The sequence below is a fragment of the Haemaphysalis longicornis genome, unplaced genomic scaffold (genome assembly GCF_048455015.1).
Source record: "Haemaphysalis longicornis isolate Haplotype H1 unplaced genomic scaffold, Haemaphysalis longicornis Haplotype H1 scaffold_1, whole genome shotgun sequence".
Lineage (NCBI taxonomy): Eukaryota > Metazoa > Arthropoda > Arachnida > Ixodida > Ixodidae > Haemaphysalis > Haemaphysalis longicornis.
The window spans coordinates 303,441,031-303,454,088 of NW_027526203.1; the positions used below are offsets into that span (position 1 = coordinate 303,441,031).

Consider the following 13,058-nt stretch of genomic DNA (forward strand, 5'->3'; position numbering starts at 1 on the left):
GGGTAGGTGTGAGAGAGGGTTGGGGAAAAGCGGAGGGAGACAGTAGGGGGCGTAATGCGAGTGTGGGAACGAGGGGAATAGGAGTGGAGCCCGAGGTGGAAGGGCAAGATACCTTAAACCAAACGGCACTGAAATTGTCCTGTAACACCTTTCATAATAGCCACCAGCTTTATTTCATTCAAAGTCATACTTAGCAGCTATAGTAGTTTGTTAAAACCAATGATAAGACGTCGGTTGTTTAGCGGACGAACGAGGATCGAAGAACGGGCTATAAAATGAGTTATACTGGGAATTTTTTAAATTATCGCGAGTTTGTCAACTAAAATAAACACATACACCACCGAACTGGGAATGGGATAAGAAACGTAAATGTGCGCTAATAAAGAACACGCATTTTCGTTTTTTTAACATTTGGTCGTCAGTTTATGGTCACTAGCCGTCTTTTTGTATTATGCTGCCTGTTTTGTGCATGAATATGCTCATCGCTGAGCTTCTTAGTGGTTTATTGTGGTTTTTCTCACGCGGCCTTTACTCGGGAGACCACGAAACAACGAAAATAGAAATGTATTGAATTTAATGATGCTCTGACAGGGATACCCTCACCTTCGAGCCCATCTAGAGCAGTTCTCAGGGGTTCACTCTTGTCTAGGCGTCTCTTTTTCATGTCCCACACCTTCTTTCGACACATGAATCGTTTCGTTATTCATAGTGACACTCTCCTTTAAGCACAAATCAGGAGATTCCTACCGACTTATGAACTTCACTGTTAAATGAAGGAAACGAAGGTTTAGCGGGTGAGGAAAAGAAATCGCTGCACAGAAGTGCATTACAGCACTTCCACTATTCGCCCTGGCCGAGAGGGCTGAGCTTGTGATTTTTTTACCGAAACTAAGCCCCGAAAAAGAAAGTGCAAGGAAGGATCAAAATGGCATCTTTTTCATACCTATCGTATAGCAAGGTCGCAAAGAAAAGGGTTGATAGTATAATAAAATAGAAGAGAAGAAAAATAAAGCAGTAAGTAATTAAACGTGCCAGAAGTGAAAAGCGCCACTTGCAGTACGTTTTTTTCTGGCACGTTGAAGTTATCGGACCGAGGCAGGGTGCAAGGAAAAGACGTCAGCAGCACAACCAGTGCTGACACATTAAGTTTACCTTGCTGGGGAATTTCTTGCAGACTGGCACTATTATGCTTGCTCCCATTGTGTCAAAACCAAAGTGTGAGGCTTTTTTAGTGCAGCCCTGACTAAAAGAATAAATTGCCTCGGATAAATTTATACCCAATACCAGCGTCATAAGGGCCTAAAATATTAAATTTCAACCGACCCGCTTAAAAGTTGCAACATTTGGCTCCATTTTCTTTTATTTTTGACAATTAGACTATAAGTAATTGACTTTTCGAATATTTATTCTAGTAATGGCAAATGTAAGAGCAAAAAAGAAAGCCAGCACCATGTTACACACCTTGAAATGAAAAATGTGTACAGGCCAAGCCAAGTAACAGTGCAAATTGTAAAAAGACATGCATTGAATTTGATTATTGATAAATGCCAATAGTTTGTGAATATGCAAAAGATGGACATATTTCTCTAGCCATTAGGGAAGATGCTGGGAAGCCTACCTTTGTGACAGCGATAATACTGATGTTGGTGGAATAGGAGGTGAGCCCGCATCCGCCGCCCCATATGCCGGCTACAATACAGCCGAGGCCCTCCATCCAGATGCCGCGGTTGATGGCGTGTGTTGGTGGTGTGGGAACCTGGGACAGCCGCGCGCAGGCGTAGTAGTCGCCCACGGACTCCACGACTGAGGACAAGATGGCCGACAGCATGCCAAGCACAACGCCCACGGACACCTGGGGGAGCCCGAACTGGCCTGCACGAAGGCACCAACGGGCCAGTCTTTACGTGCCTGTGCTCTCTATAAGCTCTCATTCCGTCTTTTTCTTATTACAGAGTTTCATCCACACCTCGCTCAAGAAAAAAGTTTCTTTGCTGAACAGGAATGTTGTGTTAATCAGTCAAGCCCACCTATCTAATTACTCCCTGTCCCCAATAGTTTGGACAGCCCACGTCTCGGTCCTCTCCCAAAACGCTCACTCCTGATTTTATCCTCGAAGCTTCACTCTCCCCAAATGCTCATACTAGATGGGAAGCCAACAATGTGGCGGCCCATCTCTCTGGCCAGACACACGCAAGCTGGCACCATTCGATATCCCGCTCCCATGAACACGAGCAGAAAAAATAAGCAATGCAAGATTCAATGGCTAATTTTTAAGAATGCATTTATATCATCCTTCTCCCTCACAAACTTGTAGGTACGCTTGATGCGCACGCCCTGATCCGGCTTTTGGAGCCCAAGCCGTGTCAATGGTCTTTTGCTTTCTTTAGCAGCCACATTGGCTGCCTTTCGTTCCTTTTGTTCTCCTCCAGTATCAGCAGTTCGTGGTCGCCAGTTCCATTTCATCTTCTTTTGCTGTCTACTCTGCCCTGCACTCGCTTTACTGTATTGGTTTGTCTAAGACGAACTTCAGAGTGCTAGCGAGCGCACAGGCTCAAGTTCTGCGCATCTGCATGGGTATTCCAAGGTATACACCAGCCTCCCTCACGTAACCTGGTGTGCTGACCACCGTCTATGACGGGTGTCTTCCTCTCATCTGTGGAGACTCCTACCGGTCACCACTCAACGCCCAAGCAAGCCTGCCTTTTTGCCATGGAAGTTTGCACCACGGGATATATGCGCCACAATACCATGTATGGGCAAAGCATCATCTCTACGTGAGCCAGCCTTGCGGTACTTCAGACTGAAGCACATCAGCTCACGTTATCTTGGGCACGTTCAGATATATACAGATGGGTACGTGAAGTCTGACTCGTCAGCTATTGGAGTGTGGATTCCGCCGGTGGGACTAACTGCAGAAGAGAAACTCAGCCACACGATGTCGTCCACCTTCACTGAGTTAACTGCTATGCGGGCGCCACTCCTTTACATCACCAACAGTCTCGCTCAGCAATGGGGGATCTTTATTAACTCGCGGCCTACCTTACAAGCACTGATGAAGCCATCCCACCGCCGGAGCCAACTTGTGCACGATCTAAACGCATTGCACACACTTGGACTACCAGACGGGCGCCGAATCTCGCTTCATTGGCTGCCAGGTCATTCCGGCATCCAGAGGAACATCGTCTCTGACACAGCATCGAAACCGGCGCACAATGTGCTTGTGTCTGTTGGAATCCCGTTTTACAGAGAAGACGAAAGTACGGCTGTATCAGCACTGGGATGGAAACTGCAGCTGTCAGCCTGGAAAGAGCCTAAATACCCTGGCCTCTGCATGCGATTGACCCTCGGTGCAATTTCAAGTTTCCGTGGGGCCTACCAAAGCAAACTGAGGGTGTCCTTCACCGACTACGCCTGAACGTTGCCTTCATCCGCAGTTTTGTCATCAAGATAGGCTGGGCGGACTTGCCATTGCGGTGTATGTGCTCTGTGAAAGAGGACATACGGCATCTCTTGTGGTACTGCCCGCAGCATGCAACCCAACGCGAAACAGCGCAAAGAACCCTTCTGCGACTGCTAGGCGGAAACAGTTTAGAACTGCATCTCTTTCTTGGTTCGGGGCAAAATCACGCTGACGCGGTGCAAGGGACAAAGCCTATTTAAATTTTAAGTGCGAATGCACTTTATAAGCGACCCCAAACCTTCCACCGCCGGCGGCGGCGGCGGCAGCGGCGGCGGCAGCGGCGTCCGCAGTCCTCCTCTCCCTAGTAACGGCGTGGAGCGGAGAGGAGCGTCGGTAGCAACGGCGCGGTGACGTCACTTCACCACGTGACCGCGCTCGCTCCGCCTCCCCGCCGTGGCTGCGCGGGTGCGCGCCGCTCCCCGCACCGCTCCTCGCGCCGTGACGTCATGGTATGACGTCACAGCGCGCCTCCTCTCCCCAGCAGCTGCCGCGCGCCTCTCTCTCCACCGTGACGTCACACTCTCTCCTCTCCCCCTCGCTCGGCTGCAGCTGCCGTGCGCCGCTGTCCCTCTCCCCTTGCGCTCGCCTCCTCTCTCAGCCACCTGGCTCGGCGCGCTCGGCGCGGCGTACCCCCCTATACGCCTCGAGATTCGCGATCGCTGCTCCGCCTGCCGCCGCTTCTCCGCGGCGTTCGCGGGATTAGCGCTGCGTGGCTAATAGGCGGTCATGCAGTGTTTTGGTTCTCTTTCGCTTCTCTTTGACTTTTCGCGCACTAAACAACTTGTTATGGTGACGTCTGTAAGCTAACTGCACGTTTAGGGCACTTAAAAAAAACAGCTGCGTCTTGGTATAGCGCTCTAACGCCAACAAGAGGCGGTTCGCTCTAACGCCAACCCGGGGAGGCGGTTCTGCGCGCTTCTTGGCCGCTCTTGTGGGCGTCGGCGACGGCAGCAGCATATCACCGAGGTTACCTTCGAACACGTCAGCACAAGTGAATTCTATTTATTGTCGCCTCGTTTAGACCTAATATTGGCACTGTAAGAGGTTGGTTCGTTTTGCAGCGCCGACAACAAATGCGGCTTTGCATCGAATATGTACGTCGTAGAAAAATATGTTTCGGGGATGTGATAACCCAATAGCTGACAAAAACGTGTGCCTTTTAGGGGAATATAAGCCACGCGAAAATGTTAAGTACACTAAAAGGCTGTGCATTGTCCGATATGTGCCCACTCATGCCTTATAGTAAGAACCCAAGTCAGGAATAAATAGAATAGTCGTACATGAATTTAAAAAAAAAAAAAACGAGTGCAGCCTCTGAAATGCTAAAGACGTTTGTTTGAGCAAGGTAGTATTCACCAGACCAACTAGATGCGAAATGCACTATTTCGCTAGACATGGGGGGGGGGGGGGGGGGGAGGTAAGGAGGAGGAGGCGGACGCTCAGCTATCGCTGTTTACACATTCGGGGCGAAATCAACGAATGAACGTTTTAGTAATCACATACACAGGCTCTGTGTTCACTTTTCGTTTGTTTTTCGCCTTCAACGAACGGCTGATCACTCGGCGGACGCATTTTTCGAAGAATACAGGGTATAGGCAGTTCACAAGCGATACGACGTGTCTTTGGAAGAGTTTATTGATTGATTGCCGGTTTTAACGCGCCGACGCAACGGAGACGATGAGGCACGCCGTATTGGAGGGCTCCGGATTAATTTTGACCACCTGGAGATCCTTAACGTGCGCCGAAATCTCGTACACACGGGCTCGTTGGAAGAGTGTCGTATCTGATAAGGGTCTCTGATTTCGGTTTATGCTAGATTCTGCAGTCTCCTTGTGTTATATGACGATGTTTCGAAAAAGAGTTTGGTCACGGACGCGGATTACTCTATAAGCCCATCTTCACGCTTCTCGTGGAGGTTAAATGTAACAGATGAATCTTTGCGAGCGCTCACCTCGGCACAAGACGACCCATCATTAAATTTGTCGTCGTGTGCGGACTCCGGGGTGTAATTTTGCATTATCCATTGTACTTCTTTGGTACCATTTCTGAAATTTATGCCGCATTGGCATGTTCATGGTACTGATCAATATCTGATATGTGATATTGGCAGGCGTAACGTTACTTGCGTGCTGTCAGGTATGAGTGCTCCGCTGGATTTTGTAAGTGCACAGAGCCGATTTACATCATAGTGTGTATGGCCTCAACATGACCATCGGAGGAAACACTGCTTACGGAGACACTGCCACTAAATTTCAGGGCAGCGGAATTGCAATCAGCTGCATGCAAATGCTGGCTTCGGGACGCCGGCCTGTGACACACGCTCGGCGCTCATATAGATCTCACTAAGATCGCGTCATAAACGTTTATACTCTCGTGAACACACCACGCTTGCAAACAGAGTGCCTGCTCCACGTTATTCGGTATTTCGAACACGGACAAACGGTAAGTCGCTGTCTTGAACGAGCCCCAAAAGCAACGGCGACAGGGGGGAGCGGGCCGGGGACTCCCGCGCCTGCTTTTGAAACGGGCCGCTAGGGGGATTTCAGTGGCGCCCCTACAGGCCGCGCTCGAGGCGTATATATGCAGCGATAAACTGCCAGACCTCCGTGGGTCGGCTCGCGCGCGCTCACGGGCGAATGCCAACAGATTTTAACTTTACTCCCCCTCATAGCATCACCCCGTGCATTCGCACTTAACCATGTTCACCCTCGGGGAAATGCTTGGGAGTTTTTTTGTCTGACTCGGCTTACTTCACGTTCTTTAACCTTGAGATCGTCAGATATGGTTTTTCCCACTAATGCTGCGAATTTTTGTACGTTCCGAACTGATTTCCTTTTCTTCCTTTTATTCATTGTTACTATGCACTACTTCCCCTTTCTTTTCTTTTTTCGCCTCGCTATATTCACCCCATCTGAAGTGGCAAGCACCGCCGTTTGTGGGGCTAACCTTTTCAGTGTTCATTAAAGCCCTCTCTCCCTCTGTCACACACACACACACCCACCCACCCATTCACCCACACACACAAACACACACACACACACACACACACACACACGCACGCACGCACACACGCACACACACACACACGCACACGCGCATACGCGCACGCACGCACGCACGCACACACACACACACACACACACACACACTCACGCACGCACACACACACACACACACACACACACACACACACACACACACACACACACACACTATTTAACGACGCCTACAAGTGGTGACTGGGCGCTTCGGCCACTCGGAAGACTGGCGCGTCGGGAAGTGAGAGAGGGCGAGCAGAGGCTTTGATTTGACGTGCCCCTGGCAACTATAGTTCATATCACAAGCTAGCTGCAGCACTGTGGAGGCTAGATTGTTGTCCCCCTCAGGGCGCCTAACTCACCGCGAAGGAAGCGACAAAAGGAACCGGGGCCTTGCGGTGCCACTTGCCGAGAGGGGAGGAGGGAGTGTCCTTTCAGGACCCCCTTCACGGCGAGTTAGGCTCCCTCAGTGGGCGCGCTATTCACAACAATGTAGCCTCCACAGTGCTGCAGCTAGCTTGTGATATGAACTATAGGTCGAATGGGGCGCGAACGCAGCGCAACCGTAGCCAGTTATGCAGCCGGCTCCGTGCTTGGCCCTACGTCACCCCCCCCCCCCCCCATCCGCACGCACTCTGTCCGTCTCTGTTTTGTCGCTCTCTGTCCGCGAATCGCCGGCGGAATTTTTTTTCGACAGGAAACACATATTGCTTACACAATAGGACAGTTGCCTAGGCTGCGCCTTCTCTATTAGCTTTGGCACACACTTGCCGGTACTCCATGGAACTGGACACATGATGCACTATGTTTTCTAGGAGTAACGCCATTTCTCTTTTTAAAAATATTAGTGCATGATAGCTCGCACACCCTGTATGTATGTATGTATGTATGTATGTATCTATGTATGTATGTATGTATGTATGTATGTATGTATGTATGTATGCATGTATGTATGTATGTATGTATGTATGTATGTATGTATGTATGTATGTATGTATGTACGCATTTACCGGCGCCTCCAGAACTGATTGGAACACTTAAGCGTGCATTTGTCGAACTATACAGCATAGCTGTCTAGCAGTGTCAGATCGAAGAAAAATTAAACTCAGTTCCATCCAGTGTGAAATCTGCCGAAACCGCTGAGCTGTGGTTCTCTTGTGTTGGCTCGAACGTAAAGGGGCGCTCGCCCGGAGAACGGCAGCGCTGTCGCCGCGCAAATTCTACGGTTCGTGCAAACGAATCGCCACTAAACCTAAGCGGCGGCAGGCACCCTTCCCTCTCCCTCCCCTACACACCTAGCAGTAGGGAGAGGAACCCTCCTCTGCGAGAACAAGACGCACTCATAGAGGCTGCCGGCGGGTCTGGGATTCTGCTCCTACCTCTTCCGTGACGCAGGATATACAGCAGACGGACGAAAAGGCTCGAACTACAACAGCTTCGCTGTTAAAAGAAGCCGACAGCGCACGTGCGTGTGACGTAATGGTGGCCCCATTAAGATCCTGAGAGCCCTTCTTAACCGCGGGTCCGTGCATCTTCCGCTGCGTCAGAGAACATTCGATAGCTGCAATGATGGCGCTACTTCTCATCCCGTAGCATCATTCTTAGGACAAGGTTCGCGCTGGAAACGTTAAAGCTTTGAAGAAATAGTGAAGTAAAATGCCCTAGAAACAAAAATATTACACTAAATGCCTTTCTCTTGTGTTCCTTTAGCTGTTATTTAACGATATGCCACCCTCTACAGAATTTATTTTAGAAGTTGTATCCAAGTTTTTATGCGCCTGCAACGCATTAAATTAAAACAATAAAGAACCTCACGTTTAGTTACTGAACTTTTTGTTTGGGCGTTTTAAGAAAACCGAATTCGTGTTCCGGACTTTTTCACCCATCGCGGAGGAACAGCTTGCAGTGCGGCGTTAATAGGATGGGAGAGCACCTTCCGCTGCTGTTCCCAAGTTAGGCTATGTTCAGACTACAGAGGCAGAAGACATATTGGGACCTATGGACGTAAAAAACGGCACGTCACGCAGTTCTGTTGGCTGAGGGGTGAAATTACGTCATTCTTTTAAGTTATTACGACAGTTCCGATAACAGTCTGAACACGGCCTTATACACGATTATGAAGCAAGAAAACGTGGACACTGAGCTGGTTAGAACGCAAAGCATGGTTGGCACTGTGTACGAGGGGTGTGGGAGGAACGCCGTGTTGAGGGCTTCTAGAACCGGAGCAAGGCGTGCGCTCAGGCCAAGCCTCAAGCTCCCGTGAATGACGCATGAGATGTTCACAGATTCTGAAAGTTCCACCAATGAATGCTTCCTGATAATTTAAAGGGGCCATGAATACAAAAAAAAAGTTCCTTATATTCAGAATATCTGATGTTTTATAGTACCCTTAGCCCCTGTCCGTCAGCAAACGATATTTTATTCACTGAGAAATTAAACAATTTAAGTCAAAATTCATATTCCTCTGCTTCATTGTATGTTTCGTGACGTCACATCGACAGGTACCTAAAACGAAAGCAGGTATTTTGACTGAGGCTGCTGGTGTCTGAAGAACGCCCATTTGGTTACCGTCCGCCTGCCAAGATGGCGCAGCGATACCATTCGACGACCGCTGTCGCACTCTGCTTCTGACCGAACTTTTATACCTGCCGTATTTTTATTACGGTTGATACTTATCGTTTCACTAAACAATCGACAGGAATCTACAAACATGGTCACGTAAGTGACTGTGTTGCTTATGTCAGTTGGCCAGATTCGTGTCAGACGAGCCCAACGCGTCTGACGGTTGCGTTAAGCAGTGTCGGTCGCCATAGGCGCCACTAACTGATTCTATGGTTACTTGTTCGTTCGTAATTCCCATTCTTTACCCCGGCGTTCTTACTGCTACAAAAAGAAAACGCCCCGCATTTAGGTACGACTAGCCCGCCCTGCAAGCTTATAATCCCTGTTTAATTTATCTTGGTTTTTGTCTGCCTCGGGCAAACGCAACGAGCGGCCCATAATACGCAATAAGTTCAGTGCAGAAAAGTAGCTGGTGAGTTACGTGCCTATTCTCTAGTTTCTTCATTGCATTGCTTATCTGAGCGAATTTTACGTTAAAAGTGGTGTAAATGTTAGCCTAACGAGGCAATCTTTCGAATGAGTCAAACTTGCATTTTGTCTTCATGGCCGCTTTAAGGCTGGACTGGCACCGTTACGAAGGTGTGGTATTAGGGTGTAGGGGTGACGTCTTAGCTTCGTGAAATCAAAGGCGGTTGTTAGAGTCCAACTCCTGCTTTTTCGACGTTTGTTTGCAGTTTTTTTATTTCAGTGATCTTTCGACGGCTATGGTGAGGAAAGTAGTGCCGGGCCCGGCGTTAAGAAAATGAAAGGAGCCGGAAGGCACATTAGTTGGAGTCATATAGTGCCCTCGGAGCACAATCAAGGCACAGCGTTTTTCCAGGCGCCATTCCAGATAATTCCCACGAGGATTGACTAAGCAAAGCAGATATCGTTACGAACGCAGTAATAGTTGCTTTTGGAGGTGATCTAACGTTTTATTTATTTTTGGCGTTGAAGTTATTCTTGTAGTCTTGAATAAATAGTCCCAGCTAATAAGAACGCAGACTTAATAATTTCGTGCAATGCGATATGCACCGTAATAAAAGTTCTCTGACGAATTCTTACGCCTCACTACACGATACCACAGAATGTACCTAGGGTTGCCTCATAATGTCGTAAGACAATTTTTTCTGGCTCGTTGAGTTACCGTGCATGTTGATTTACTTGCTTTTATATGAATAGGAAACGAAAGCGTGGAGCAGCCTCACTTGCCTGGGTACGGAACCCGTATCCACGGGCTCTTTTCGATGATGCTAGACCTGATATCAGTTCTCGCGGGGTCACCAGCCGCCAGGTATTCCGTCTCAGTCATGAGGAAACAGGCTCCCCAGGATATCAGTATGGCAAGGAGAATCTGGGAATGAACAGAGCAGCATTCAGGCAAACGAAGTGCGCTGGTAACACCCGCGATGCGATTGTTCGAAAGACTCATTAAGCTTCATTCGGATGCTTGATACAATGACAACTGGAGTGCTCCCAAGACTAGATCCCGTGTGCGCCGTTTCATGCAGAGCATGTGATTTTTTATCCTAAAACAAATTGAAGCTTCCTGCTTCACAGGACCATGCTTGAGATGAAAAAAATTTGACGGTTTTAAGTCGAAAGCCTTAGATCTCTTGTTTCAAGCACGCGCGTTGTGGGGTACACTAAACCGGTAGCACAAAAAGTTCAAGTTGCGGTCGGAGCGAGCGTGAGGCGGTTATCGTGCGCCGGAGGAGCGGAACGAGCTTCGGGGGTGCTGTCCAGGGGGCTAATAAAGGGGTGACGGGTGCAGCCGGAATGTTCAACAGAACGTACCAAGGCAGATTAACAGGAAGTCAAACTACGCTTTCGGTTTCACATTCCTACAAAGTTCTATGCACCCTCCGTAATTTTTATTACAGCCCACGCCAAATAAGCACTTCAGACCGAGTCAGAACCGGGTATGCAACCCTCACGTATATGTGTTCCAGTGTCGATGAACTGCAGCGCCAGATGTGGCGTCACACTGGCCTGCAGTATGAATTTTGTATCCCCGCTTTCATGGTTTTTTTTTCGCGTGTTTCGCCGCAAATGCCGATTTATTTTGATTGTTTCCTCACAATAACCCGGGATTGAACGAAACAAAAAGAGTGGGGGACTAGGAGCAGCGTGAAACTGGAATGACGGAAGATAGTTAAGAACACGCTGTGTCAGTAGTCTGTGGGAACGACGATAAAGAAGAGCAACTATGCGCGGCTTCGTCTACGCGGATCTACCGCTATGTTCTGGCATCCATTAATTTTTGCAAATACCTGTAATATAACATTTCCTCGTAATAATACGGTCAAACAAAATAAACCTTAAACAAAAATCCAGCATTTTTAAGTGCACTGCTGGCTGTCAGAGCGAACCAAAAAATCTTATCTCCCAAAACCGTCCCCGCGGAATGGTAACGCTCCCATTAATATATTTTCAGGCTGCCATTTAATCTGGCTTATTAGGTAGGAGTGCATCAAGCGCCTTTGATGCAGGATGTATTCTCTAGGTAGACAGCGAACTCTAAATTTGAGTACTTTGGCCTATTTGGTTTACTGTGTGCGATATACAAGCGTATCAACGATGGCCAAAGGCAGACGATGGCGACACTAATTGCTGTGTGATTCTTATTAAACAGAAACACATAAAACAAACCACAAAATTTTAAGCCACCGTCAGGAATGTGTGAATTCTTAAAATATTTATTGGTGCTAAAAGATTTCTTCACAAAGAACTGCGGTTCTTTCTTTATTTATTTACGATACTGCCAGTCTCTACTGCGACCATAGCAGGTGCGCACCCTTTATAAGTATAAAGAACGCTCATCACGTGAACTATAAGTAAACTTCTAGTGCTTACAAAGAAAGAAATACGGCCTGAAATGTCTGGATGTCCTGTATTACAATATAGCACGGTGGAAACATATTGCTTTAAATTCCTACAGTGCTGCAATAGATTACGCATATGCGATGCTTACTAAGATGAGCCAGTATTAAAAACAGTTAAAAAATTGGCTGGCGACTACGGTACTCCCTAATGCGATATTTTGGCGCAGCAGCAGTGCGCTGAGGCAGCACTCACGCGTGGGTTCTCTCGACGGCAGCGATGATGAGCCCCTGCGTCGGCGGCTCAAGCTCAAAGTGCGTCTCAGAAAGGGACCGCGAACTGCGTCTTAAGCGAATGCACATCATAGACACGCGCACGCCCCCCTCACGTTTTCGCCAAGCGTCGCGCCGTCGAGCGCCTCGTCCGGGCACAGCATCCTGCCCCCTCCTCTCCCCCACCGCACACTTGAGGAGAGCGCTGGCTCGCGCCGCCACGGCGAACCGCCCTCCCCTCCCAATTTCGCGACACTCTCCTCCTTTGCTTGCTTTCACTCGTAGGTCTTCCCATCGTTCACTTTTTCTTTCCCTCTTGGGTGTTCCCCTCGTTGGCTCGGTCACGACGACGGCGACGCGGCTCAGCCAAGAGACGGCCGCCAAAGGGCTGCGCCTTAAAAGAAATGGCTGCTTCAGAAGAGTGAAGATTGAGGGCGGCACGGTAGGGAATTTATGGCAAGTCAGAGCTGCTTTCTGAGTTGGGTTTAAGCAGACTAAAGTTACCGATGTGGCATTACTTCACGATATGAGAAATGAGCCCTCACGTTGGACATTACTCGTACGTGGATCAAAACAGGAGCCGGAGACATTGCGGGAAACGTAAAGTGTTGGGAAACAATTTAGGTGAACATCGTGATGTAGCACAACCGCCAAAAAGGGCACCACAAACCGACGTTCACTACATGCCCAATGAATTCTGACTCCAATTCACAAAAGCAGTTTCTGCTATTACACATTAAGAGAACCCTTTCGTGCTTAGTACGCTTTAAGTGGCCCACATCGCACACCAAACCATGAGATAAGAGCACCAGCGGCTCGAAAAAGCTTCGTTTGAACTCATCAAACCAGTTAGTTTCATTCTTT

General features: G+C 48.6%; 1 protein-coding gene across 1 annotated transcript in view; it reads right to left on the reverse strand.

Annotated features, from left to right (window-relative positions):
* Nucleotides 1-13,058, reverse strand: part of LOC144149650 (solute carrier family 23 member 1-like) — a 108,303-nt gene that overhangs the window by 9,197 nt on the left and 86,048 nt on the right. The window contains exons 9-10 of the mRNA XM_077681312.1: nucleotides 10,312-10,453; nucleotides 1,619-1,872 (exon numbers count right to left, since the gene is read on the reverse strand). Of these exons, the coding sequence (XP_077537438.1) occupies nucleotides 1,619-1,872; nucleotides 10,312-10,453 (396 nt within the window). The remainder of the gene's footprint in view (nucleotides 1-1,618; nucleotides 1,873-10,311; nucleotides 10,454-13,058) is intronic.